The sequence below is a fragment of the Ammospiza nelsoni genome, chromosome 22 (assembly GCF_027579445.1).
Source record: "Ammospiza nelsoni isolate bAmmNel1 chromosome 22, bAmmNel1.pri, whole genome shotgun sequence".
In the NCBI taxonomy this organism is placed as follows: domain Eukaryota; kingdom Metazoa; phylum Chordata; class Aves; order Passeriformes; family Passerellidae; genus Ammospiza; species Ammospiza nelsoni.
Window position 1 is genome coordinate 4,573,546 of NC_080654.1, and position 27,745 is coordinate 4,601,290.

At 38.0% G+C, this 27,745-nt stretch overlaps 1 protein-coding gene across 5 annotated transcripts in view; it reads right to left on the bottom strand.

The window, feature by feature from the left end:
- The window catches only part of VPS13D (vacuolar protein sorting 13 homolog D), a 102,446-nt gene that overhangs the window by 71,559 nt on the left and 3,142 nt on the right, over nucleotides 1–27,745 (bottom strand). For 2 of the 5 annotated variants that reach the window (XM_059487302.1, XM_059487300.1), the window contains exons 3-30: nucleotides 27,349–27,426; nucleotides 26,930–27,120; nucleotides 26,534–26,614; nucleotides 26,072–26,188; nucleotides 25,751–25,855; nucleotides 25,268–25,438; nucleotides 24,578–24,678; nucleotides 23,298–23,466; nucleotides 21,877–21,969; nucleotides 20,598–20,808; nucleotides 19,876–20,055; nucleotides 19,523–19,653; nucleotides 18,756–18,828; nucleotides 18,104–18,268; nucleotides 16,795–16,925; nucleotides 16,310–16,442; nucleotides 13,507–15,729; nucleotides 13,016–13,167; nucleotides 11,187–12,221; nucleotides 10,406–10,496; nucleotides 9,717–9,843; nucleotides 7,978–8,158; nucleotides 7,645–7,827; nucleotides 4,918–5,134; nucleotides 4,247–4,457; nucleotides 3,960–4,131; nucleotides 2,849–2,961; nucleotides 2,099–2,308 (exon numbers count right to left, since the gene is read on the bottom strand). In XM_059487302.1, coding sequence (XP_059343285.1) covers nucleotides 2,099–2,308; nucleotides 2,849–2,961; nucleotides 3,960–4,131; nucleotides 4,247–4,457; nucleotides 4,918–5,134; nucleotides 7,645–7,827; nucleotides 7,978–8,158; nucleotides 9,717–9,843; nucleotides 10,406–10,496; nucleotides 11,187–12,221; nucleotides 13,016–13,167; nucleotides 13,507–15,729; nucleotides 16,310–16,442; nucleotides 16,795–16,925; nucleotides 18,104–18,268; nucleotides 18,756–18,828; nucleotides 19,523–19,653; nucleotides 19,876–20,055; nucleotides 20,598–20,808; nucleotides 21,877–21,969; nucleotides 23,298–23,466; nucleotides 24,578–24,678; nucleotides 25,268–25,438; nucleotides 25,751–25,855; nucleotides 26,072–26,188; nucleotides 26,534–26,614; nucleotides 26,930–27,120; nucleotides 27,349–27,426 — 7,045 coding nt within the window. Of the gene's footprint in view, nucleotides 1–2,098; nucleotides 2,309–2,848; nucleotides 2,962–3,959; nucleotides 4,132–4,246; nucleotides 4,458–4,917; nucleotides 5,138–7,644; nucleotides 7,828–7,977; nucleotides 8,159–9,716; nucleotides 9,844–10,405; nucleotides 10,497–11,186; nucleotides 12,222–13,015; nucleotides 13,168–13,506; nucleotides 15,730–16,309; nucleotides 16,443–16,794; nucleotides 16,926–18,103; nucleotides 18,269–18,755; nucleotides 18,829–19,522; nucleotides 19,654–19,875; nucleotides 20,056–20,597; nucleotides 20,809–21,876; nucleotides 21,970–23,297; nucleotides 23,467–24,577; nucleotides 24,679–25,267; nucleotides 25,439–25,750; nucleotides 25,856–26,071; nucleotides 26,189–26,533; nucleotides 26,615–26,929; nucleotides 27,121–27,348; nucleotides 27,427–27,745 lie in introns of those variants that run through there. The other 3 variants (XM_059487301.1, XM_059487299.1, XM_059487303.1) reach the window with 2 other exon arrangements.

Consider the following 27,745-nt stretch of genomic DNA (forward strand, 5'->3'; position numbering starts at 1 on the left):
AAAATACATACATACATTTTAATATATATATTTATTTTTACATATATATATATATATACACACTTTTATATATATATACATTTATATATATATACATTATATATATACATTCATATATTTTTATATATACACATTTATATATATAAATTTATATATTTTTGTATAGCTATACATTTATATTTAAACTCCTATATATATGAGTTTGAACTCCTATATATACATTTCATATATATATACACATACACACACACACACACACACATATATATATATATATATTTAAACAGACTGAAATTCAACAATTTGCTATACCCACAGAACCCAAATAGATCTTAACTGCACAAATTCTAAGCCATAATGATACAAGAGATGAACTGAAAAACTACATGACAGGAAATTTGTAAAACCTCCTTTAACACACTTAAATTATTAATTTTCAAAATCTGAAATTTTAAAACCTTTTTCTATTCTTATTTTATATCTTTGTTTTATTATCATTTTGTCTTATGTTTTTATTATCATTTTATGTCTAACATTCTGTGTGTGAAACTCAGACCTGGCTCTGAGATAAGAGGTAAAACTTGAATTTCCTCTCCTACCCTGGCACCATTTTGCAGCACAGGAAGCTGCTTTGTCATTCAGAAAAAATGTCAGCCTGCCTGAGCTTCCAGCATCCCATTCTGAAGGTCTGGCCAGGAGGGATAAAGTGCTTGGCTTTGTGATCTGGAATACCTCTTACATTTGATCATGCTAACTGGAAAATCATCTAAGTGCTTACATAGCATGAAACAATTTTCAATCCAGCACACTGTGAGCTATAAAATCTCCAAAGAACTGTAATGCCTTAGTGGGGAGCTTCCAACAGCAAAGCCTATAACCCTGCCTGGCTCTCCAGGATATTTCAAGAGGCACCAGGCAGTACAGCACTATCACTGAGCTCTGCCAGCCCTTGCATCTTCTGCCAAGGATGCTCTCACCACTAAAAACAGACCACATGCTGCTGCAGCTGAAATTTAAAATCACAACAGTTGGGAAGAAGATTCCTGAAACTCTCCCTCATAAAGCACATTAGGCTGTACTGTGCAAATTCACTAACTGTGTCTAAGCTAGCTGCCTACTGACTCAACAGTTCTGTGAACACCATCTGGGGCTTTTTTAGGGTGTATTTTTTAGTAAATCCCATTTTAGTTTTAATCAAATTGAAATATTGGCTCCTTTCTGAACACATTTTTTAGGTACTTAAAACCGTAATGCAGCATCCAAATCTTAAAAAAAATTCTCTCAGTTGCCAAGATTCTTTAGCTGGTTTTTATGAAAAATTGTCTCTAAAATTTTCTACTGGACTAATATAATCCTCAATTTTTTTTCTACATTACTCCTGCAACTGTTCCAGAAGACATCACACTCAGAGAGTGAGAAAGCTGAGCTTGGTCAGCAAATCAGATTAGAAGTGAAAGCAGCATCTCCAGACATCTCACTTCACCCTCTTTTTTGACAGTTAACATTCCTCAAAAAACCACCATGCTGATACAGGTAAATACTGACATTATACTTTATATTCCTAATTTCAATACTAAATTGGATCAAAACAGGTAAGAAAAACCAAAGAGGGTAGGACAGAACATAGAATAGAACACAGAGATTGTTTTTGAATGAGGTGCTGTCTCTGTCTGTATCTGATGCCCTCAGAAAACCAAGTGTGACACCTGCTGGGAAACAGCTTTTGTGCAACTTCTATTAAAAATTCTACAAACTGGTTTTATGCACATAGACAAGTGATAGGCCAGACTTATCAAGCTTTAAGCACTATTGATTTTAATAGGTCAAACCTTCATCTGATCCATTACACATTCAAACCTACATTTTATTGTAATGAGCAAAAAAGGAAAAAAAAATCCAACAATTTCCAGAGAATTAATAACTGAAGATTTTAATCTATCAAATACCACTGATCACCCCAAAATACAGTGAATTGAAATAGAAATAGATTGAAATACAATGTCCCCAAGTTTATCTACAATAGTACCACATGTATTAAAATCAGGATAATACTGATGATGTCATTATCAAAAACAAAAAAAATCCCAGAATTACCAACCTGAAATGCAATTCAATCTGGATTGCTCCTGGGCTGCTGGTGTTCTTGGATGATTGGAAGATGCAATTGAAGACATTTGGGGGGCCTGTAGCATATTTCTGTCCAGCATAACGAGTGTCAAAGGCCATCATGGAATGAGAGACCAGATTTACAGACTTGGTTCCATCTGAAGAGCTTTCAAAAAGCAATTTGGATTTCTTAAAATCAAACCTGGGAGAATAAAAAGCAAAACAACACACGCAAAAGACTTAGAGTTTGTTTATTCCTTGGAGTCATTTATTTTACAAGTATGGCCCACTAATGAAATCTTTCATTTAAGTAATTTCTAAAAGAACTACAATCATGTCATAGAGATAGAAAATAGAACTGTACTAAATGTAATAATATTTTCCACTGATTAAAAGCCTTCTGGATTTAAAAAAACCCAACAAGCCAACATAGCAGAAATCTGCTTTTTTAACCTCCCCTTGTTTTACTTTCTTAATTAAAATACTATTTCTTTTACACAAGTACTGACTGCTGGACTGTTATTTCAAGGACAAGTGGAAAGACAGATGTATCTTTTGAACAGTGTCACCCCTTTCATCTCTCAGAGCAGCTCAAACTCTCAGTTTGGAGTCTAATTAAGAAATTCCATTTCACTGCATTACTAAATTGTAATTCCACATATTATTTTAATTCTTTTCCTGTATCTTTCACATAAGCATAGTATTTAGGACAAGGTATTCAGTAAGAGAAGAACATCCATACCTGGCTAAAGAGCTGCTTCCATCTTTCCCCTTTGGATCCATCAGCTCCAGGCTCACATTAACCATGTCAATGAGGAATGACATGGAAGTATACACTTCCCCACTCAAAACTGTCTGAAAGTGGAAAACACCAACATTCTTTATCAGAGCATCTCTGTAAATTTGATCTCTGAATTAACCTGTATTTCAAGTAAATGTAAATATCTTTTGTGTAATGTCCTTCTTCTCCAACTGGTTTCATTAACCATCTCTTCTTCATCAATGGTTTCATTAACCATTACTGGGGAAATGTTACATTTCACAACACTGTGGCCTTTAACTTGAAAATGACCACTAACCCATTTTCACAGTACTGGTCTAGAGCTTCTTTGTCCTTAAAATATTGCTGCCATCAGCAAAATCAGAAATCAGTCTGTTCCAGATTGCAAGGCAAGATGTGTTCTATTACCATCTGGATGGCAGTTGTCTTCTGTTCAGTGGGCAGTTTTCCTTATCTCTTCCACACCCAATTCTCTAAGGGGAGACATCTGCTGATAACAGCTATTGAATGTCACTGCATGGCTGATAAGAACTGCAGCATCCCATTGGGAGATGTGAGCCCAGAGGGAGGAGCCAAGCATTCCTACCTGGATATAATTTGGAGATTCTGGAACACCAGCACAGCTTCTCCACTGGATTTCCCAGAGGAACAGCAGCTGCCTCTTCCCCTGGATCTTCAGAGGCAGAGACTGCACCTTTCTGCAGGATCCCTGCTCCAGCAGAGCCAGCCCTGACACTGCAGGAGGGCTGAGCCACAATTCCAATGGCACTGCTGCCAACAGCCTGACCCACAGGGTGTCAGGTTGTGCTCTCTGTCAGTGTTGGTTTAGTTTACTGCATTGTTTCTTTTATCCTTTTATTTTCTTCCCTATTAAAGAACTGTTATTCCTGTTCCCACATTTTTTGCCTGAGAGCCCCTAATGTAAAATTTATAGCAATTCAGAGGGGTGGGGAGGGTTTACATTCTCCACTTCAGGGGAGGCTCCTGCCTTCCTTAGCAGACTCCTGTCTTTCCAAACCAAGACACACCCCCAGACATTTCAAGAGAATTTCAGGTGCACAGGGATGCTTACAAGAATTCTTGGATCCTGTAGGTCGTAGGGGCGCATGAACTCCTCGATGGGCTCGCCCAGGTTGTTCTCCAGCAGCCCCCGGATCAGTTTGTACTTGTTCAGATCCAGGGAGCAGTGCACTGAGGACAGGTTGCCGTGGATTGAAATGTCTGCAACAGCATGACTCAGCTCTCTGCAACAAAAAGAGAAAACCTCAGTGCTTCCAGGACCTCCAACAGCAGGCAAGACCTTTAGAATACAAAAACACTGCTCTAGGTGACAGAATAAGTGACTCTGTTTAAACTCACTTGTCCAAATTTCTCTCTACTTTTAACTTCAGTCTGAAGGGTTCTGTCAGCAGGCTCCCTCCTGTCTGCCTCACCAAATAGGATGGAAAGCTCAAATCTGCACTGGTATCTTCCACAGCCTTGGAATATTCTCTCTGGTATCTTTCAGCAGCAAAGATGTCCATGTCCTGCAGATCAACTACAATGCAGTCTAAGAGGCAGATGTGATCCTCTGCAAGCACACAGGAGATAACACATTAAGGAAGAAGAACAGAATCTGTGCAAAACTAATGCAACCTACTTTTAAAAAGAAATTTAATTTAGTTTTGATTTTATTCCACTTTTTTTTAAATTCATGTTCAATATCTGTAACTAGCAGATATCAAGCTCATTCACAGGTCAATCTAAATCCTAATTAGGAGTCCAAGCACACTCCTTGTATGTGTGCAATATGCATCTCAAAACACACCCAATCTGCAGGACTGTTCTTCCAGAAACTGAACTACAACCCCTTAGTCCTTTAAGCTGCAAAAAATCACCCTTAAAGCTCAGAAGTAATTCATTCTCCAATCCACAATCTTAAGCCCAGAGCCTCATATTTTTTCAGTGTCACACAAGATCAAAGCAAAATGTCACTGCACTCTTTCACAAGGCAAAAGAAGCTCCATGGGGTTCCCATGGCTCTCACATACCTGGGCTCTCAGGGTTTGGGACAACAGGCAGCTTTGATGGCTGCCCCTGCTGCTTACTCGATGTGCTCACTGCAGGCTCGTTCTTCAGCCTAGAAATGTTTGCTCCTGATGATTTTTTCATGACCAATCCTTCTATTGCTGATCTGGACTCATCAGCACTTGTTTTCTTCACACTGTGTTTTGGGGTTCCCATAGGAGAGGAAAATTGAACAGAATCCTGCTAATGAAAGAAATGTTGTAATTAATATCAGATTTTTGACTTAAATTCTAAGGAACCAATGCATCAATGTTCAAGCTGCAACAAATGACTAGAATGCCAGTATCTTCTGCTGGTAGAAAGTATGTTACTAGAATGCCAGTATTCTCTGCTGGAGAAAAATGCCCAAACTTTTCTCCTACAGCCTTAACAGCAGATGAGAACATTTTCTTTGTAAAAAAAGTTTATTTCAGCAACCTTCCTCAAAAAGCTGTAGAATCATTTCAATGACAAACTAATTCAAAAGCAGAGGGTTTTGCATAAAACTGAAATATTCTCATATAAATGAAATTAATACCAAAGTGGAGGGGTAAGAGTGTGAGAGCATTAAACATTTCTGCAGAAAAAAAACTGTTAAATATTTAAAGCTGTTTTTCAGGTGATGAAAAAAACATATACCATTATTTCTGCAAGATCATGTCAGCAACTTCATATTTTATTACAATATATGAACTAACACTTCCGCACATGCACATTTTATGCACTTTAAATGCTTCAGCTGTCACACCAAAATGTGTCCCAAAATTCTCCTGCAGTTCAAGGCTGGATAAATCCCTACATTTAATGTTAAATTCCTCACAAGTGAAGAAAGAAAAATTCATTTATATTGATGTAAACCATTTCAGACATCTTCCCACCACCACAAATCCAGTGGAAATCCATGAGCTCTCTTGCACCAAAAACCTGCAAATTTCACTACAAAAAGAGTCACATCAACATTAGAAATTTCTTTTCCCAAAAATCCTGCCTGAGCAACCTGACAGCCTTCTGTAATGGAATGGCCCCAACCACTCTGGGATTTGTCTGGTGGAAGAGGATTGCACACCACCTTTATAGCCCAAAGGCAGTTTTGGAATTAATCTGTCAATCATTTCAATTAATTAACATCATGTTCTACATACAGGTAGCAATTATCTTTAGTGTTTACTATCACTTAGTGTTACTATCATTTCCCATCTTCCTTCTGGATCCAGCTTCTGATGTCACATCAATCCCTATCATAAACTTCCCTTTCTGGTTTTAATTGTTAATATTTTATTGCTTTACATGGTTTTTAAATATAAGAAAAACATTGGAAAAATTAATTGTAAACACAACCAAGGATTTCAAGAAAAAAATTTGAGGACATGAACATTTAACTTCATACTGCAAAGAAAAGACTGAAAAGTACATGCAAAGGAAAATCATCACATCATCTATAAATCTATGAATTTATGCAATTAAATCCAAATTAGCAGTTCCTCACACATGCATAAAGAGCACACCACAAAAAGTTTACATCCAATTCTTATAGAATTCATCAAAATCTTTAGAACAGAAACATCATTTTTAATAAATGAAGTAGCTTTTAAAGTGCTGAATTCCAGAAGAATACTTTCTTTTTTATAGAATGAATGAGGAGCACCTGAACACTGCCATAAGGATGTGAAATACCTCAAATAAAACAGGATCCTTGTAAGCATTGCCTTGTAAAATCCGATCCTCAAAAATAAACATAGGACAGAGGAAAAATGAAAACAAAACCAACAAAAAAAAGCCAAACCCCACCTAATTCCATTTTAAACTCCTACATTTCTACAGTGCAACATAACACAGTATTTTTAGGCTGAAATTAAATTATTGTGCACAATTATTTTAATTTATAATGTTAATGTAGGTGTTTACTGCTTACAAACCTTTATTTGTATCAATATCCTACAGTACAGAAAATAACATCACAGTCCACTATTTTCTTACAGTAGACACAGGGAGACACCAACCAGATGAAGGCAACAGACACACTGCAGTAATTTAGTCCATCCAACTTCTAATCCCTCCAAATCAAATTAGAGGGTTCCCAGACACCCATCTGTTTTGTTGAATGGGTTAGATATAGAAAGCCATCCAAGATGGATCTTCCTTCTCCCAAATTTTGTGGCTCCATTCTGGAAACCTTTCCCATGGTTTCACCTCACCAAAGCAACTACACACACTCAGTTTTCACTGAGAGCAGAAAATAAACCCCAATTTTGTTGTCCAGTGTGTTGGAGCAAGTCTCAGCCAACACAGCACCCTGTTTTCTGCTGTTCACACTGTGGAAATTTTGATGGTGAGCAGCTGGAGGAACCAAAAAGGGTGAGCTGAGAGCCCATCCTGGTCCCACACTCAGGTGTGCACCTGGTTGGGTCCTGATCCTCACCAGAGCAGCTGGAGTCAGTTCAGCCTCCTTTATTCCCCCTGCTCTCTCCAAACACTCACTTCAGTCTCTCCTCTGCCCCAGAGCCTCAGACAGTAAATTCAAGATAGGAAGGGCAGCACAGCATGCAAATGTATAAGATTTGCCAGCACACTAGCACAGATTCTCATTAGCAGAACAATAAAGTCAATATATAAAATAAAATTTAAGAGTCATTTAAAATTTTGATTTAGAAATAAAACACACAAGAACTAGCAAAACTGCAAGCTGCTAAAAGAAGAAGCAATGCTCCTACCTTGTTCTTTAATGAAAAGGTCCCTGGCATTCCTGCAAACAGGAATCTGTTCTTCACTTTCAGCTTCCCCAGATTAGCTACAATCAGGCTGTTGGACTTGGAGCTCTCAGGTATAAGCAGAACAGGAGCCCCAGCCTCAATATCAAGAAGAACTCTGGAAGCTCTCTGGGCTTTATCTCTCACCTGGAAAGAGCAAAAATACATTTCAAAAATAATTACACATATTGCAGGACGCAGGTGATTATTGTCCACTGATTAGTACTGAACTCAGGATCATTATCCCTTGATTAACAAAACAGGCTGGGAAAGAATAGAAAAAAGGCCCAGACATACTGTTTGTCCTTCAATTGCTGCTCTCTGCCTGCCCAAGACATCTTGGAGCTGAGTGAAATGCTGGATGAAGGAAACCACCTCGGCCTGGAAGCGCTGGGTGTGCACGTACTGGACAGAGGCCATCCTCAGGGTGACACGGATGTCACACTCCCTCTGCAGCAGAGGGTCTGGCCTCCCATACCTGTGAGAAGGGGTGAAAGTAAAATTTATCAATCTTAGCTACATTTTAGAAGCAGCACTAGACATTTTGCTGCATTCAAAATAGTAATATAGAGGATTTTGTGGAAACCCAGGGCACTGGGAATATTTCTGTGTCTGCTCTGGGAGCACTGACCCCCAGGGCAGCACTGACTCTGACCCTCATTCATGGAGAAAGTTTCCCAGACTTCAAGATAGACCAGAATCCACAAAAGTGTGAAATAGATTATAAAGAGCAGTGTAGGTGTATCACTTGGTGAGAAATTGAGGTTTTGGGATTTTTAGTGTGTTGTGCATGGCAGCAAGGTGGAGGGCACAGGGTGCTGTCCTGAGTTTCTTCTTCATGCTTCTTCTTCCTCCTTCCTCATGGGTTTGGGTGGCATTTTGTAATTGGGCAGAAAAGTCCCCATTGCAGCTCTGTGGGATCAGTTATTGGGTTAAAAGGGAAAATAATCCAGGTGTCAGCTCTTAATTGGACAGTTTAGTCTGAAAAGCCCTTGTACCAAGAGATTGTTGGGCATTTTGTGCCTTCTAATGAAAAGCTGCCCAACTGAGAGTAGTGAGAGTGTTTTACTGATAAGAAATAATAAACACCTGAGTGTGAACATGAACATGAACTGCTGTCTCAATGCCTTCAGTCCAGACCCACAGAAACCCACAACTGGGACCACCAAAGCTGCTGCTCCTTGTGAGGATCAAACTCATAACCTCAGGTTATGAGACTGATCTGGCCCTGGGACAGATTTAATAAATGTTCACAGCATGTAATTAACACTATCTCAGTTGCAGACATGAAAAATTTGTTTTGTATTAAATACTTCTAAATTTTGTACATTTAAGTTCTGCTGAGTTTTAATTAAGCAAATAGAAATAGTCTGGATTTGGAATGTACTTTTAATCTCTGTATACCAGTTAGACCTTTGGTGATGTTATACCAAAACAGTGGCTTTTAAGGTAACTACTCCACTGCAGGATAATGTGTACATTCAATTTTGAATCAGAATTCAATTCTGTCATATTTGATATTAATTCCATAATATTACTTGGATAATTTCTAATCAGATTAATTGGAAAAACAGGAAACATCACAAGATAAGACCTATTCCTTAAAACATAACAAAGAAATTCAAATTTACATTATGATGAAAGCAAACCTCTTCTTCCAAAATCAAGAAGCAAAGGAAGATCTATTTCATGAGTTGAAAACTTCTTCCAACTTAAAAAAAGAATCATTTTAGATAGGAACAAACTATCATATAAATACTTCTAAGAACACCTTTAGAGGTAAATAAAAAACTACCTTTCCTTTTCCATTTCTTCATACATTGCAAGACAAATATAAGTTAGAATATTTTCAGTTATAAACTTAAAAATCTTAAGTCCCACATAAGTCCCAAGAGGCCAAAGCAGAATCATGCAGCCATGACAGTTGTGGGCTTGGGTTTTCTGGGTTTGTTCAACTTTTGGGTTTTTTTGGAGGGGATTTGGAAGTTAATGGAGTAACAAGCTAATATTGAGTAACAAAAAGTTTAAATTCATACTTTAAGATTTGAAAAATGAGAGCCTCTTCACCACTTGTAGTGAAACGTTCTCTGTAGAATTCTCCATGAGATGTAAGATCACTTAAGGACAGACTTCCAATACTTCCCTGCAAGGCCAAATCTCCCTCTGGAAAACAAAGGACAGACAATCAGCATTCCTCAAACACAGATCAGTTACTAAACCCCAAAAGTTTCTATTACTGGGATAGCATCACTACAAGTAATTAAATAAGTCAATTCAATTAAATATTAAACCTCATGTTCAAAGAAAATAATGTGTTTCTGCTACAAAGGTTGTATTAACCCACACATTACTATAGGATTTACACACATCATGTGATCACACCACTTTGATTTGTGAAACTTAGATAGAATTACTTTTCATCCTCTAGAACAGTAATAAAAACTATTGTTCTACTCTGTGAAAGTGAAGTGTTAAAATCACAGCCAATCACAGTTAAAATGATGAAAGGTTTGACAACTGGGAGGAATGTAAAGATTTAAAATAAACCCTAAAAAACCAAAGGAAGCAGTGGGAGAAGAATGTACATTTTGCCCAGAAAAAATACACAAACCCCAATGAGCACCAAAGGAAAATCACTTAAAACCTTAATTCCAGTGCACATTTTACTCATGTGCACTCATTTTATTTTAAGCTGTGAACAACCTGAGCCCCTCAATGTACTCACCAATCACTTCCAAGTGAGCTGCCAGCTTTGCCACACTGGCTTTAGCAAGCTCACTGGTTGTCTTATTCAGGACTAAGGATAAAGAATGGACCTGGTCAAATAAAACAGGAACAAACTGGTATGAAAAACATGACTTCAGAGCTTGAACATCTTGTTTATATTTTTTCCAAGACAACTGCACTGTAATACATGAATGCCAAACAATAATTATCTGATTGGGAGCCAGTGAATGAGAGCAACATTTTTACTACTTTGTTTGCATATTAATGGGTCTCCCAAGCAATTCAGAATTATCAGATCAAGAACAAATCCAGCACTGTTACCTTTTGTCACATGTTAGTTAGACTGCAGGGTCTCTGGGCAAAGACTATATTATATTATATACATACAACATGGGTTTTTCAAAAAAACTGTTTATACATATAGGTGTATAAACATACATGGATATATTTACAAAATATAGACCTTTTTGCATAAATAAACTCCACAGTTTATACCTAGAACAGCACAGTGCCAATTGCAGCATGTTAGGTCTTTAATACTGAAAGAACCTTTTCATTAGAGAGGGTCACAGAGCAAGGGAGCCAAACATTTTGCACAAGTTCTACTTTTCTATAACTCCTTTTTTAACTATATCTACATACATTCTAATTCTGTTTCTGCATTTATGTACACTCCCCACCAGAAAATAAAACACATGATGTAAATGTCACCTTAAGTTCCTATAAACCAGATGCTTTATGACAGACAATCCAATTACTGTTTTCCATGTCAAGTATACCTTTAGATCCAGCTTAGTGTTTACAGGCTCTTGGACTTGAGAGGCTGACAAGGAATTTATTTCTGCTTTGATTGTCTGCTGAGTATCTTCAGGCTGCGGCTTCATAGCATGGTTATCAGCAGTGGATCCAATCCCAAAGAAATCCAATATTACTACCCAAGTTTGCAAAGTAATTAACACATCTAGACAATTAAAATCAACATCTACACTACGGTTAATTTTGTTATAGCGAGAAGAAAATTCAGGATGTTTCCTATCCACTAGAAATATATTGATATGAACTAATGAATCATCAAAGTTACTTTTTCCACAGGGCAACTTGGATCTGTCTGCTGATGGAGAAGGAGGTGGAGTCAGAGGATACTCAGAATCAGCATCTTCCTTTTGCTTCTTACGGGAGGCACAAACTGGTCTTTGGTACAGCTGAAAGACATTGGGTGCTTCTTCCATATGGGAAGGGAGGGAACGTGGCATGTCGGGATATTCTGCATTGGACATTGAGGGACAGGACTGTGAAAGATATTCCTTATGGGCTAAGCTGGATGGTTTGGGTGCTCCATGAGACACCATGAGGTTCTTGTACTTAGAGTCTGGTTTCTTTTCCAAGAGATCTTCCATCAGCAGGGAACGCAAGGCAATCTGAATGGACAGGGTTTGAGGGTGGTCTTTGGCAAACTCAACATCAAAATCCTGAAATTTAAGGCTGACAAGACCTTGTGCCCCAAGTGTGAGATCACCACTTAACTGAACCTGGAGCTCTGAGATGTGAAAGTTTGCTTGAATTTGAGTAAAAGATTTTGTTTCCCTGATAGCTAAGGGCTTGTTTGGAACAGAATTAAAACTAGAGTGGCTGAATAAACCATTTTCCTTCCGTTCACTCGAGAATTCTGAGCCTGTACTATGAAGTGATGCTGAAGGAGAGCTAAGACTAGCTGGAGATACAGAAGTGGCTGAAAATTTGTTCAAGTCTTCACTGTAAATTAAATTATCCAGAGTCTGAAGGACTTGTTCATATACATGTTTTGCTAACACCACCTACAATGCAGAGAAAAGAAACAATCATCACACTGGAGCTCTCTGTATTAATGGAATCAATACATATATTCTAAAACTCATAAGTGGAATTTCAAACCACACAAATTTTAAGTTCATCCAAAATAATAATAAATAATAACAACAACAACAACAATAACTACTCAAAACAAGGTACAATGCAAAACTGAAGCAAAACAGTTCTTCTGTATGAGCTCTGTAAGATGACACATAGGATGGGATCCTAGAATAGGATACCTTGTATTCCTGGGCAAAAAGCATCCAGAAAGAATTAATTAAAAATAATTCACCACCTGAGCTTACACAGTAATTAATGAAACAAACATTCTACATAGCCATCACGGTTTTCTCCTAAGTATTAGATGTTCCAGTTTTCTCTATTTAAAACCTCTGCTCTTGCATAGATTTTTTTCAAGGTAATGACATATTAATTCTTAGTTTCAACTACAACTGCAAATAAACTTGTTTGGACAGTGTCGTTTGGATAATGACACATTTACCTTTCCTTCTGTATTCAAGATAAGCAAAAGTTATTCATAATAAGTTATACTAATATTCATAAGCAAAAGTAATTCATAAAAATGTTTAAAATGTCCCCAAACAAGGTTAAATATTGCTCATTATTATTATGACTTAAGACTGTCTCTTCTAACCATGTCTATAAGGATCTGATTTCTAAACTACTAACATATTAAACCTGAAGATGCTGAAAAATACTCATCTTCTATGCAGGGAAATGTTTTTACATTGATAGTGGAAATACTACATTTCTGTACCTGAAGAGGGTTCACAAATTTCCCTTCAATTTTCATAATGCTTGATATTCCCAAGTCTTCATTACACAGAGGAAAAGTTAAATCCAAATCTTTCTCTAGTGGTATCTTTTCCAATTTAAACTGGATCGTGGTGTTATTCAGAATGTGGAAAGCTGTAAGAGAAATTAAAGCAACATTAGAGTAAGTGAACTGATTAGCCCATAAATACTGTATGGAAAAGATAACACAGGAGCTATTGAACTTGCTCAGAATCTGAGCAATGCTGGACTCAGGTTCTATGGTTACGTTTTGCTCAATTTCTGTTTAAAAGGCACCATTCCATTTTTGCTTAGGAGACTAAAAATAGATATAAATACAGTAACTAGCCCACTGTCATTAAAACTGACCAATGTGTTTTAGTAGGATGGATGAAGCAGAATATACACTCAATATACATTTTTAACACATATACTACTCATTTATAATAATTAAGACTCCTCTGATTAACATACCATGACCTTTGTGCAATGATTCAAAGAAGTCATGACGAGTAAAATGAGATTCTTCCTGGCTGTTAGTGCTGGCAGGACCTGATGAGGAATGTGACCCACGGGGTATCCCACTTGCAGGCTCCTTCTTGTTTGTAGACTGACTACTATTCAATGAATACATCTTAATATCTTTAATTTCAACTTGCAGCCTATCACTTGTAGACTCATCTTCTCCTGGTACAAAATTCTGAATAGATATTTGTCCTAGATGACCTACAAGCAGTTCAGAGCTACCAGGCTTTCGAGGTATGGAGACAATTGGGGATTCAATGTTTACATTTAATATAAGTTTGATAGTATCAGCTTTGAGGGACTGTGACCCAAATGAGCCACCTTCGTTATCTTCTGCACTGCCAACATCTCTTGATCGTGGTGTGGTATCAAACAAAGAAACCATTTCACTGTACTCAGCAGTTTTAGTTGCCAAGACTGTTGTAACTTTTGTAGCTGCACTTTTCAACATGCTGCGGAAATTCTCTTCCAGCTCATCCATGGTCAAAGTCAATTCTTTCAAAAATTTGGCTGAGTGGTTGTAGTGTAAGGACGCCATTTTGAGGTTGAGAGAACACTCCTCTTTTGACTTTTCTGTGAAAGTGAAACTTAAAGCATCTGGAAGGTTATTTCCATCATCAAGCCTAAAGAGCAAAGATTCAAAGAAATTCACATCGCCAATGAGATTTTCACACCTCCCTGTGCTCCCTATGCTCACCACATACTGGTTCTTCACATTGTCCTCAATCAGATCCATCAGGTGAAGGCATCCAAGAGAGCCATTCACATCCAGTTTACTGCACATGGAGACATTGACTTTGGTGCCACCAATACTGGCTGTTGCAATTTTTCTGCCATATTTTTCTCCATTTGTCATGGCAACTGTCCTGAGGAGGAGAACATTTAACCAGTGGATATCAACTGCTACCTCTGTGTTCTGTGCATAAGTAGACTGGAATGTTTCCTGTTCCCTCCAATCTCTCTCCAAGTCAGCTATTAAAGGCTGAGGACTAGAATCTTCTTTCTCCTTGGGGAAAGATTTCTGGAGAAACCCAATCAGTTCAACAATGGTCTCTGGGTTCAGGATGATATCCAGGTTGTTCACCTGTAAAGAGATCACCTGCAGACTGCTATCCAAGTTCATGGATGGGCATTCTGCACTCACAAACTGATACTCCAATTTTATCAAGGACTCTTGATCTTTTCCATTGTTACTGGGTGAGGTGGTGGAGGATGTACTGCACCTCTCTGCCAAACCAGCAACATCAATGGGATGTGCATCTTGTGGTCCAGAGACTGGGGACTGAGCCCTGCTGTCTCGAAGGCTTCCTGTTGGTACACAAAAGCTCAAGTTCTTATGAGAAGCCATCAAGAGATCAAAATCTGTTCCATATGTTTGCATAGTATCAACCAGTAGCAGGCCATGGACAGTCAGGGACACCTCTGCATCATAAGGCCTTTTCACAAAATGGGCGTTGGTGCCAAAAACCTTGAGCACAGAGATGTATCTCCCATTACTCTCAACACCCAGCTGCATACAGTTGACTTTGAACTCAGCCAAAAGCAGCTGGGATTCAACAAGAACTTCCCGGGTGTGCTGCTCCAGCATGACAACACTCTGTGTCAGATTCATCACAGAGTCATGCAAACTGCCAAACTGGTCAACCTCTGCAAAAATCTTGTCTTTCCCTAAATGTAGGGCATCTGAAGACTTAGCTTCAGATGTACTCAGCTGTGTCAGACAGTTCCTCAAAGCCAGCACTTTGTCTTCATTGATGTGAATTTTCAAGTCTGGCAGGTTGCCAGACAAGACAGCTCCTGGGTATTTTGGGTCAGATGTGTATATCAGTCTGTGCTCCAGCTGCAGGTGAACATTGAATTTTTCTACGACATGAGTTGGACCCACATCACTGTCCTGAACGTGCTTCCAGTTGTCTTTCACTCGGCCCACCATGATCTGAAGGTCCATAAAAGAAAGTGTGTATCTCTCATACATTTTTTTACTCATTAAGTGTGCCTGGAGCTGCTCTTCACTTATTTCTACTCCAGTAAATTCAGACATTTTGATGCCACTATTGGTGTTGGATTCTGGTGGTGGAGTATTGGGAGGAGTTGCAAGAGGTGTTTTATATTCTTCATCACTCAATTCATTGACTTCTGAAGAAATGGCACCTGTACTCCTCTTAGAATCTTCTGTGGATTAAAAAAACAGTAAACAAAAATAAGCAAAAGTATTCTTCTCCCTTCTTAGATGTTTCCTATGATTATCTGATCGTTCTGTCTGAAGTTCTATTTTTTTAACACAAAGCATATCTGGTACTACCCTTTCCTCCTTCCACTGTCACATTCTTTTTCTTCAAAAAGAAACTACTACACTTCTACATTCACAAAGGTGTCAGTCACAATGTAGTACAGAAGCTACTAAAATACACTATTGTCTCATTTTTAACCCACTTCCTGCAAGATTCACTTTTGACCAAGTTGTCAAAAAAAGAACCCATGACTCTGCCCACACAATTCTTCTGATCCTCAAAACCAAATGAAAGATATGAGCTACTTAACTAGAGTATTTTTATCATCATCAGGTTTTTTCCAACTAGCTTTACTGCCTAATATTAAATTTCATTCTATTATCTTAAGAAAAGGATTTTTTTCTACTTTACAATGCAAGAACATCCCCCAAAACTTCCCTGTACTTTTTTGCCCTTCTTTTTAAGTTCTGACTTTTCGAAAGAAGATAGAAAAGGAAAGCTGCAATATTTCTAGATCATACCTTGAGAATTTGTGAGTAATATTCTTCCCAGATCTACAACAACTAACACAGGATCCACAAATTTGAAATCATCGGGAAAGATCACCTGAGGGGCAGAGATATCAAGGCACACGGACCAGCTTTTGCTGTTTTCCTGAAAGTTTAGAAGAAAGACACAATGGCTCACAAGAAAACAAACCAAAAAAAGCCATGTGAGACATCTAATCTGTCACTTTTTCTCCTGATGAGCTGACTGTCACAAACTCCAGCCACTCTCAGGTTTGGTACCTTGTTAAACCACAGACTCGCACTGTGGTCAATAAAACAAAACATTTTCAGCAGGTGAAAACATGCCCTGCACCTCAATCCTGGAAAACTCCCCTCCTGCTCACAAAGAACATCACACAAACAACAAACCTCACTCTCTAGAGCTCAAAGTCCTAAAGCAAAAGGACTTGGAAAAAGTCCTCAAAATCTACATAAACGTTCTGGAGGCAAAAACTTACAATGAAGTCTCCAACCAATAAACGATCAATGGTTTGTCTGATTTCAGCCTTTGTCTGCATTTTCAGCTTGTTGTACTGTCTTCTGGCAGCTTCAGCCACTCTTGCCTCCAACTCAGACTGATAACCAAAACCTGCACAAGAGAGGGAAAACTCACTAGGTATAACTTTGTTCACCCTTCATTCAATCAGAAGAAAAAACAGAAGAAAAAAAGAGAAAATAATTATTTTCAATTTTAGCAGTAAAATATACAACAGGAAAACAAAGCAGGTGAAAGTCACTGTCTGTGCCTAATCACCAGGCTGTTGCACAGTAAAAAGGAAGTATTTAAGCACAAAACAAATAATCACCATAAAAAAATACTTCCCAATCCATTTCCTGGTCTTTCTCTGGAAGTCTATTCTCTCAAAGACCTACAGCCCAAATAATTAAATTTGAGTAATGCAGAAAGGGTGCTAAGTATGGCCACAGAAGAAATCCTGACTAAACATTAAGATGTGCACATGTAGGCAGTGTTTTTTTGCTTGCTTTGTTGGTTTGTTTGTTTTAAACCTGAATATTTATAGAATATTCTCACCTTGTGAGTAAAGATGCCACATGCATCTTTATACAAGGTAACCTGAACATTTTGGTATTTATGATAATCAGCAGAAAAACAAACTGGTATTTCAAGAATATTTTCATGTTCCTAATGTTACTTACTGTCACTTCTTATCTCATCAGAAACTGCAAAGGTGGCCACTTTATAGTGTTACAGGTTTAGGTACTAGAACCCTAAATCTTTTTGTTTGGAAATTTAGGGAACAAGTATGTTCAAATCTAAAAATCAGGGTATCTCAAGAAGCTGTCACAAAGGGCAGCCTTAATCTCATCAACAACAACAAAAAAAAAAATACAATAGGAATTAGAATATTATTTCCTTTGTATCACTAATATAGAAACACTCTTTTTAACTGCCCTCTCAAAAAAACTCCATCAATTGCCAGAACAGATTACAGGAACAAGTCCCCTCTCCTTATTTATGCACTTTAATTTAGGGGATGTGAACATCCACAATGGGGCATAACAACAACTTGCAATTTTAAAGCAGAAGTTGCATGAGCCTACCAAAGCAAAATCCCTGATTTAATTAAACAAAAAACAAAACAAAGGAACAAAACCCTCCAGACAAGACTTGGAGTATTGTTAAACTTGAACTTAAAGTGAAGATTTTTTGCTTCATATTTCTAAGAATGAAAATCAAAGATAAGAAAAAATGTAATTCCACCAACAAATCCCCAACCCCAGCAAAAAAACACATTAAAGGTTAACCTGAGGTATGAACCCTTCCCTTGTAGAAGAAGTCTGCTACTTTCTTAATGGCTTGTGGATTGTAAATAATATTGAGTGGTCTGGTACTGACTTCCAGGCGCCTCTCAAAAGTGCTGTGAATTGGATTTCTTTCATAGAGCATCTCAAATACTGGGGCATCAGGGTCTGCAACAGAATAAAAAATTACTTACAAAAAGCAACTGTAAGAACACCCAAAACAAACAAATAAGAGAAAAGCAAAAAACAACTCCCAAAGAATTTAATAACTGATTTTAAACCGGCACTACTGGGAAAGTACAACTGTCTAGGAATTCTTCAGTAATAGAAAAGGAAATAATATGATCAGCTTCTACAATCAGCAGAATTCAACAAGTTTACATATACAAAAACCTTTGTGTAATTGGGGTTCTAATGTTGAACTTCTACTTCTTTTTAAACCAAAACAAACAGTAAGTGCAACTCCTACTGTCTTGAAATACAAATTTCTTCCTTTCTTTAAAGACAACCTGCATGCAACTTACATCTTGTGCAAAGCTTCTATGATTTTATCTTTACCATGTGCAAAATGCATTAGCATTAATTCAAACTCTAGATACTTATTTTCAAAATTTCTGGTTTGTAGGAATTATCAAACATAAAATTAAATCTTTACCAGTGTTGTGATTATTCATTTCTGAGGACAAACTCTGGAGTCCAAAGGAAGACATGCAGCCAACCTCTTTTTGCTAATAAGAATTAAAAGAAAAAGACTGTTTAGATAAAATCAACCAAGCCACCTGATAAACATAAAAATCTTTTCTGTTGAACTATATGTATAGTCTGAGATTATTATATGCATTTTTTCCCCTGACATGGTCAAGCAAAAGAAGAAAATAGACTAAGTGGCAAACACTCCCCCCTCCTGCAGCAGAAAGGATGAACTCTGAAGTGAAATTGCAGTCAGTACAAAGTACAAAATACATGGGAAATCCTCATAGCTTTAGATTCAAATTTTGTTCACTCAGAAGAGAACTTTGAAATATTTTCTAGAATTTGTCTGTGCATTTAGTTGACCAGCATACAGGTGAAACAGAACCATTACTTGGGCCACACGGCTTTATGGAAAAGAACAATTATTGATTAAGCAGCAATGCTGTTTGTTCCAAAAATCAAATATTGTTCAACAAATTATCTTCTTCTCAACACATAAAACTAAAAGGTTGAAGTCACAAGCATACAGTAAAGCAGAATAAAAAATGAAAAGTTCTACAAATGATATTTGGAAAGAGAGGGAAAAGTAAATTCAACAGGTGGAAACTTTTCCTCAAGACTTTTGTTTTCCCTTTCTGGGATAAGAAATGTTTTGAGTTTTGGAGTATGGCTATTGTCATAAACAATTATGCATCCCACATAGTAACTTATAGGGGTTTTGTCACCTACAGGATTTGGAAAAACAAGAACAGGAAATATGGTCCCCTCTGTTGCCAAATCCCTCAGGAAAAGACCACCAAGCTGAACTTTGAGAAGGGAAGACTTTCTGCGAGGAAGGGATTCTGCCAAGACCTTTACACCTGGAATGTAAATATATAAAATTATTTTGTTTCTTTTAGTACAGCATACATGTTATTTAAATGTTACAAATAAAAAATACTGTCCAACAAACAAGTATTTTTTAAGTCTTTATATATATTTTTTTCTACTAAAAAAATTTTAAATGGAAATTTGTTATATAGTACAATGACTGTGAGACAGCTCTCATCTTTTTCAAGAAAGAACAGAAATGGGCTTAATACCTGAAAACTCCAGCTGCATAAAAGCAGTCTCTTCAGCATGCAGTACCTTTTTCTTCCTATGCAACAGAGTGAAAGAGCCACCCTGCAGCTGTAGATTTAATTTAGCAAAAACATGATCTCTCTTGGTAAAGGTATTCATGCTGGAAGCATCTGCAGCAGGATCAAAAAATTCATCCGTGCCTAATAAAAAACAAAACCAGCACATTAAATAAATTAAGTTTCTGGAGGGCTACTGAAGAACAAGAAAGTTCCTATTAATATGAAAATAAAGATTTCTCTAGCTCTTGGGGGGAAAAACAGAAACAAAATTTAGAGCAGATAGACCTTTTTCCTTTTAAAAGAAGAATTTCATGGAATATTCTATTTCAATCAAGGTAATATAAGCCTGAATTTACAAAGACCCCAAAACCCAGTACTATTCCTGTTACACCCAGCACATGAGCCACACATACACTTGAACAGGAGTCCCAAAATCCTTTGCAGAATAATAATAATAAATGAATTTGCAGAATTAAGCAACAGTGAAAGCAAATCTATTGCCTGTATTGCTCTGGCAATAAGCAGGTACCCAGGCACACTGCCCAGGCTGTTCAGCTTTAGGCAGGCTCTGCTGCCTGGGTACATCAGCTGGCACAGAATCCTTTAACAGAACAAGCCCAGAGCTCTTTCTGCCCACCTGGAGCAGGTACCAAACCCTGGGAGCAAACCCTGTGTTTCCATACCCAGTATGTCTTCTGGATTCCACTGCTCCTTGGGGTCTGGCAGCAGCCCTTCAAAAGGTTCCCCTTCATATGTCTGCTGAGCATATCCATACCAGCCTCCCCAGCCAGGAAACCAGGACTGCAGGTACTGCAGCATCCCAGAGCTGCTGTCACGGGTGGGTTCTGCAGGAGGGGAACCTCCAATGGAATCAGGCAAGGGCTCTTTAACACTCTGTGTGAACAGTCAGGACACACACATTACTGCTGCTGAGTGAGAGTGTCACCAGTGTACAAAACACCACAATTTCATCTCCTGTTTACTCAATGATATTCTCAATCAATACTCAGATGAACCTCCAATGGAATCAGGCAAAGGCTCTTTAACACTCTGTGTGAACAGTCAGGACATACACATTCCTGCTGCTGAGTGAGAGTGTCACCAGTGTACAAAACACCACAATAAAAACACAATTTCATTTTCTATTTACTCAGTGATATTCTCAATCAGTACTCAGCCTAGAGGAGAGCAGCAGCAAAGAAGTAACAAACATATCATCCCTTAACAGCATATTCATATAAAAATATTCATGTGATTATGCACATATGAAACCACATATCACCATTTAAATCTTAGCCTAGAAACACTAAACATTTGACACCATAAGGTACAGCTCTACATTTTAGCATTTGTATTTGCAAGAGATTATGTTGTGTTGTTATGGAAATTAGCCCATATTTAATGAGGTGTGTTCCCCAAGCTATTTCCATGAGGCTCACTTCTGTCACGTGTTTATTTTGGGAAATATTCATTACAGGCCTTCATTTCCACTCTGTTTTTAAGATAGAGAGTGGAATTGATTTTCTGACTGGGATTTTCAGACTGGGATTTTCCATGTGAACAAATTCAGAACCCAGCTGAGGTGAGGAAATACCTGAAAGGGAAGTGGCCAAAGCTCTACCTCTACACTGCTTCATGGATGGCAGCCAGTGCTCTGTGGGGATGGCTGGAGAAGTGGAAAGAGGCTAATTGGCAGCATAGAGGAAAACCAAACTGGGTTTTCCTGACCTAGGAACTCTGGCAAGGATCCTGCTGGGGAACATCAGCATATGGCAAGACAAGATTGCACTGTGCAAGTGACACAACAGCAAAAACTGCAGGAACTGAGCATTTCTGCAATTTTAGCATTAAAGCCACACTTTTAAATCAACAAAAATATATGTTCAGTCTCTCCAGCAGAACAATACCTCAGATAATCACTTAAAGACTCCAAATATTACCCTGTAGAGAGAATGTTCTCACCTCAGCTAAGTCATGAAATTTATTATGGACTATCTCATACAGAACCTTCAACTCCTCATAAGTCAGCTCATCCTCAATACGATGCATTTCTGCCTGGAAAGACAAAAAAGGTAAAGGACCTGCATTAAAGGAGTACAGAATCTTGTTCACAAACATGCCAAGTACCTCTGCACTGATTCAGCGACTTGTATAAAAAATTAAGATGGCATTAATGATCATATCCAAGTGCCTCAGCATATGAAAATTAATTAAAGTCATGTAGGTAATTGAAACATTGACATTCCCCTGAATTTTAAATAAAGCTTATTTGCATTGCAAAATACACTATTTTAGCACTGTAAAAAAATTCACAACTGTATCCTCCTATTACAAAAAAGAAGTAGGATTTGCAGCACAAAAATTAAACCAGGGAAAATAAATTGATTTAAGAGAATGCCTTGCTTAGCTAGGAGCAAAAAAAGCTTTATCTTGAGTAAAGACGGAAATGAACTGGGTAAATTAGGACAATGTAGTATTCATAGTCAGTTACTCAGACATGTTGTCTTCTTTGTACTGATTAACAAGTTGTTTGAGGGAACTGATGATTCACCCAAGTCTAAAAAAATCTATCATGAAACAACAAAGCAAAAGACATTTTTCTAGTCCACTGCCATTACTCTTGTTACATTTCACAACTCTGCTGAACACAATATGTGCCCTAGAAGACCTGGCTTAGCCAAGTACTATAGAAATTTTCGGTACATTAACATACTCCTACAGTTCATACTCAAGTAACAAAGGTAAGGATTACATCCAACTTAAAAGTATCAATAGAATTCCTTTAATCCTTTAATACAGGTGTGGTACATGGTGCCCTAAACTGATTTGAAGAAAAAGTCCCAAACTACCTAAAGATAAAAAGCGGCTAATTATAGTTCATGGGTTTTTTTCTTTCTGAAGTAGGTCATAGGTTCATTATTAGGGGCACTAAATTCTTCATCCTCAAATAAACTTGGAAAAACAAAACTAATAAACAACCCCAACTGTCAAACAGCCCCAATTTTTCCCAATTATCTACCCAAGCATATGGGCAGACACATTTCTGGTACTTAAATACCTTCTGGATCTACAGAGAACATGAGTTAAGAAAGCATTTTACCAACTGTCACAGGCATTCTACAGCAGTTAATGCTATTTTTGGTGAGCACTGCTCACAGATCAAAAACCAGACAGCTTTTTGCAGTGCAAAACAAAACCACACGAACCCTGCAGCTCACATATCTCATCATTAAAATCTCAGCAGCAGACACTCAGTTCAGTGAAAAGCCTGCAGTACAACTGAAGATGCTTCTTAACTTATCCAGGTTTTAAACGTGGAAAGATGAAACAAACCAAGTGTAACACCATTAACCATCACTGTAGAAGAACTCAAGTGTAAATACCTGGTCTGCAGCAGACAGTGGTTCCCCCTTCAGCTTGCTGTAGTACATGTCAGTGTAGGACACGGCGTCCCGGGCCCGGTGCAGCGCGAAGGCCCAGGTGGAACGCTGCCTCTGCTCCCTGATCTCCCACAGATTTGCATTCAGGGCAAAGATCCACCATTCCCGGCAGCTGAAACAATTTTAATTACTGTAGTATCAGTATTTAATTAAAAAAAACTAAGGCAAGTGCATGTCCAGCTGGTGAAAGGTCCAGGAGAGGCAGTGAAAAGCAGTGGGCCAGCAGCCAGGAACAGCAGCAGCCCTGGAGCCAGCACGGGCTGGCCCCACAGATGAACAGGACAGGGTGTACAGGCCCTACCATTCCACTGGGACTGACTCCAGCTGCCACACAGCAGGCACAGACAACAAAATTCAGAGTTACACAGACTGACTGAAAGGCTCAGGTAAGGATAATTTTACATTTGAATTACATCTGAATATTTTTAACTGATTTCTGAGGTGTAAGAGCCTAAATGAGAGATGCAGGACTCCAGGCAGCTCTTCCAAATGCAGTTTATTACATCCAAGATGTTACAGCAGCCCAGGTCATGGGTGACAGAGCTGTGCCCACAGCTGTCAGCTCCAGCTGCAGGCAGGCCTGGAGACCCTTTGGTTTTGGTCACAATGCATTCTATACTTTTCTTTGCTGAGCATCTTAACACAGTAGAACCGATCTATACCTTAACTATTATCTATAGCCCATCATAACTACTGTAATTACCATATTTATGTTATTATTCTCCAATCACTAAAAGTTAGTACATTACAGTTGAAGCCAGAAGTTGTTTTTCAGTTTTCCTGCAGTAGAAAATTCAGATACCTTTTTTCTACTTGCCACATTGGCAGGCTTGTTTGCCTGTGCTATCTTTCTGCTTGGCAAAAACATCTTGTCTGAGGTGGGTTTATCTTTTGCTCTAAGCCATAAAAACCCCTTCTAACTAACACACCCTTTGCTTCCTTGGTTATCCAGTAAGAATGGCTCAGCAATTCTTTTCTTCTATATCAAAATTTGCTTTCATTTCTATCCTTTCATCAGCCTCTACATTTAAAAATTAATCTGCTAAGCACACATATCTGTGAGACTTTCTTGTCAAACTTTCATCCTTCCCAACACTGAGGTAAGGAAGAAAACATGAGAACTGAATCTTTTTTAACATTTGATTCTCATGTATGTTTTTGTATTTCTCTCATTCTAGTTTTTCTAATACAGCTGACAACACCACATATGGAGATGTACTTACTTTTCTGTTACTGTAACCTTTGGTTTCCACTTCCTGTATTTAAGCTGTCGCTCCTTTCTATCCAGCTCCTTTAAAAATCCTATGATCTGTTGATACTGCATCTTTTAATGAAACAACACACAGATCAGTGAGGTGGTACTGGAGTGCTTTCCCAAGAAAAGAGGAGAGGAAAAAGCCCAGCCAAAAACCCAACCACAGGTCTGGTTTACTGGCAGCAATGGCCTGTACATGGTGCAGAATTAAGATTATTGTTAATTCACAATAATTTTGTTCCCCAGTGTGACATACCTACTCCCAGCCACTTGTAGTTCATGTGCACATTCCATTTATGGCTTTATTTACAAATAGACAGAATGAAATCTTCCATGTCAGGTTATCAACATAACATCAGCTGCTTTTATACATTGTACAGACCAACACCCCCCCAACATGCACCCTCCTATTACTACAATAAACAAACAACAACTTAATTTTTTTGCATTAATCAGTTTCAGTAAAATAAACAAGTAATTTTGAATGCTTGACTCTAGAACAACTTATTCAATATATCTCTCTTTGAGCTGCCTCTCAAACAAAATCTTTCAGAGTATTAATTTTATGCTACAATCACAGCATTTAAATTGTCACAAACACTGCCACAATTTTATGACACCTGTTCCAGTTACTGGCAGGTAAAAGGTTGGTATTTACCTGGGAAAGCTTCAGGGGTATTGTCTCCAGCTTAATGTCACACTCCAGCCGTGGAGTATGGCGGGACCTTAAAGGCTCCTTAGAACAATTTCTCTTGAGGAGAGCAGAAGTGCAGACAGGCTCCATGATGTAATTGTGAGCACGACTTTCCATACTCCTATCCATTGCTTCCTGGGGGTTACAAGCAAATTACTCTCTAAGAAGTGAGTGTACAATAGTCATTAGGATGGTTTCATTTACTACAATGTACTTTATTAGCAGGCCAGTCCATTGGAAAAAACTTGTTGAACATGTTCTCCCTTCAAAAGTAAAACAAGCTATTTCACAGCACAGCCTTTGTGGGTTGCACATGTATCCTATCAGTAAAGCATGCAACCATAGACTTCTTTTGCTCTTAAAAGATCAGATCCAATAAATTCTACATCAATCAGAAAGTAGACTAACAACAATCTCTCTTTCATATACAAAGCCTTCTTCATGTACCTGTAGCTGAGCAGGAGGCAGGTCACCCAGTAAAGTGCAGCTGGTATCCCAATAAACACTGAAATCAGCAACATCCATCTGCTTTTTCCGCATCCGCTTCTCCACCTGCAGCAGAAGTGGAGCAAAGTCAAGATCACACAGCACATGTCACGTAGTTTTCAGTTCTACACACCCAACAAAAAAACATTAAAGGCACAAAATCAATTTATTACAACAACCAAAAGATTTTTAAAATGCTGTATGTTTTTTTGAATATTTGCTAGCACCCACAAAAGGCAGCATCCCATCTGAGCTGTTCCTGTACACACAAGCTGCACTTACTGGTTCAAACACTGCATTTTGCATTGAGACGTTTTTGATGCAGATGCCAAATGCAAACGGCTGCGAGGGATTTGTGACACCATCCTCAAACCTCAAATGCACATCCTGGATTTTTAACTGGACAGGAAAAAAAAAATCATTACTATCATTACTAGAGATATACTATTTACATCATTATAACAAACAGTAGTATTTTCACTAATGCTGGAACAATTTAATATTTAATTTCTGCAATTTTCCAATAAATTTCTACTAGATACTTACCCTAATAGAAACCCTATTCCTCATTTCTGATTTGTACTCTCTGGTTCTACCTTCTCCCCAGATACCAGCAGTCCCTGCCCTTTTCCCCATAAATGAGTCACTTTCACAACACAGTGTACATTTTTTTACTATCCTACAATTATTCTCCATTTTAAAGGCAAATGTGTAAGTGCCAAGCACTCAAAAGCAAAGACTTACTTCAATGTTTTCTACAATTCTTGTGACTACAGATGCAGTAACTGAGTACCAGTAAGACTCCCCTTTCTGTTGTTGCTCTTTCTGAAAGAGAAAACAGGGATAAACATTACTGCAAATGTAAAACCTGGTAAGGAGACAATATACTTTGTTACACTGAAATCACTGTTAACAAAGAGAAAGAAAAACTAAACAAGTTAACTTAAGATATTTATGGATCTCTGGCATATGTGAGACATACCACATAATGGTGAGGGGTGGTAGGACAGAAACTGCACTATGTCAGCATGTTCAAATCAAATCCAACTCCATTTCCTGTGCATTTGTTCTGTCTCTTGTTAGGAGACTTAAATACAATCCACAGAGGTTTCTTCATCATGAAACACAGGTGTGACTCACCTTCCATTTTTCTTCAAGTGCCAGCAGAAGGGCTTTCTTGTGTTCCCTTTCTTGCAACTTTTCCCTTTCCTCATCAAACTCTTCTCTTTTTTCTGGTGCACCAATTAAGTGCAGTTTTGAGACAGATATCACCCATGGATCCACATGTGGACGATAAAAAGGGATCTGCAGTGTTATTTTGCCAATGAAACCTGAATAAACAAAACAGAAACACCATCAGATTCCTGTGAAAGATTACCTTATCAACCTTGAAAATCCCCAAAGAAAAAGTGGTATAAAAAACAAACAAGCTAAAACAAAAATAACCTAAAAATCAGGCTACCTCATTTGTTCAAGCCTCTGACTCACAGGTACTCTAAAACATGCAATACTTCCTGCTTAAAAAATATCTGTGCTGCACACACAAGCAAAATACAAACCTGCCTTTACTTCAAATGGTAATTCCAGCTCCTTTAAGGCATCTTTTTTTAGTGGCAAGTTTTCCAATTCAACAGCACCTACACAAAGCAGAAGAAAAAGACAAGTCTGCTAAACAAAACTATGTTAAAGAAAGCCAACTTGAACACTGTAAGCCTAAAACAACTGGCATTGGTTTGTTAAAAAATTAAATGGGATTTAATAAGAACAGCCAACCTATCACTTCAGGTTGTGTTAACATCACAATGGTTACTTAATACAGTTGTTAATTTTCCAGTGTCATGTGCTCAAACTAATTCATGATGTCACCCAGAATAATCACCTGTGGGGTTTTAGAACTGAACTTTGTGGTAGCCACAGACAAAACCTCTCCCCATTGTCTTTTCAAAAGGGATACTT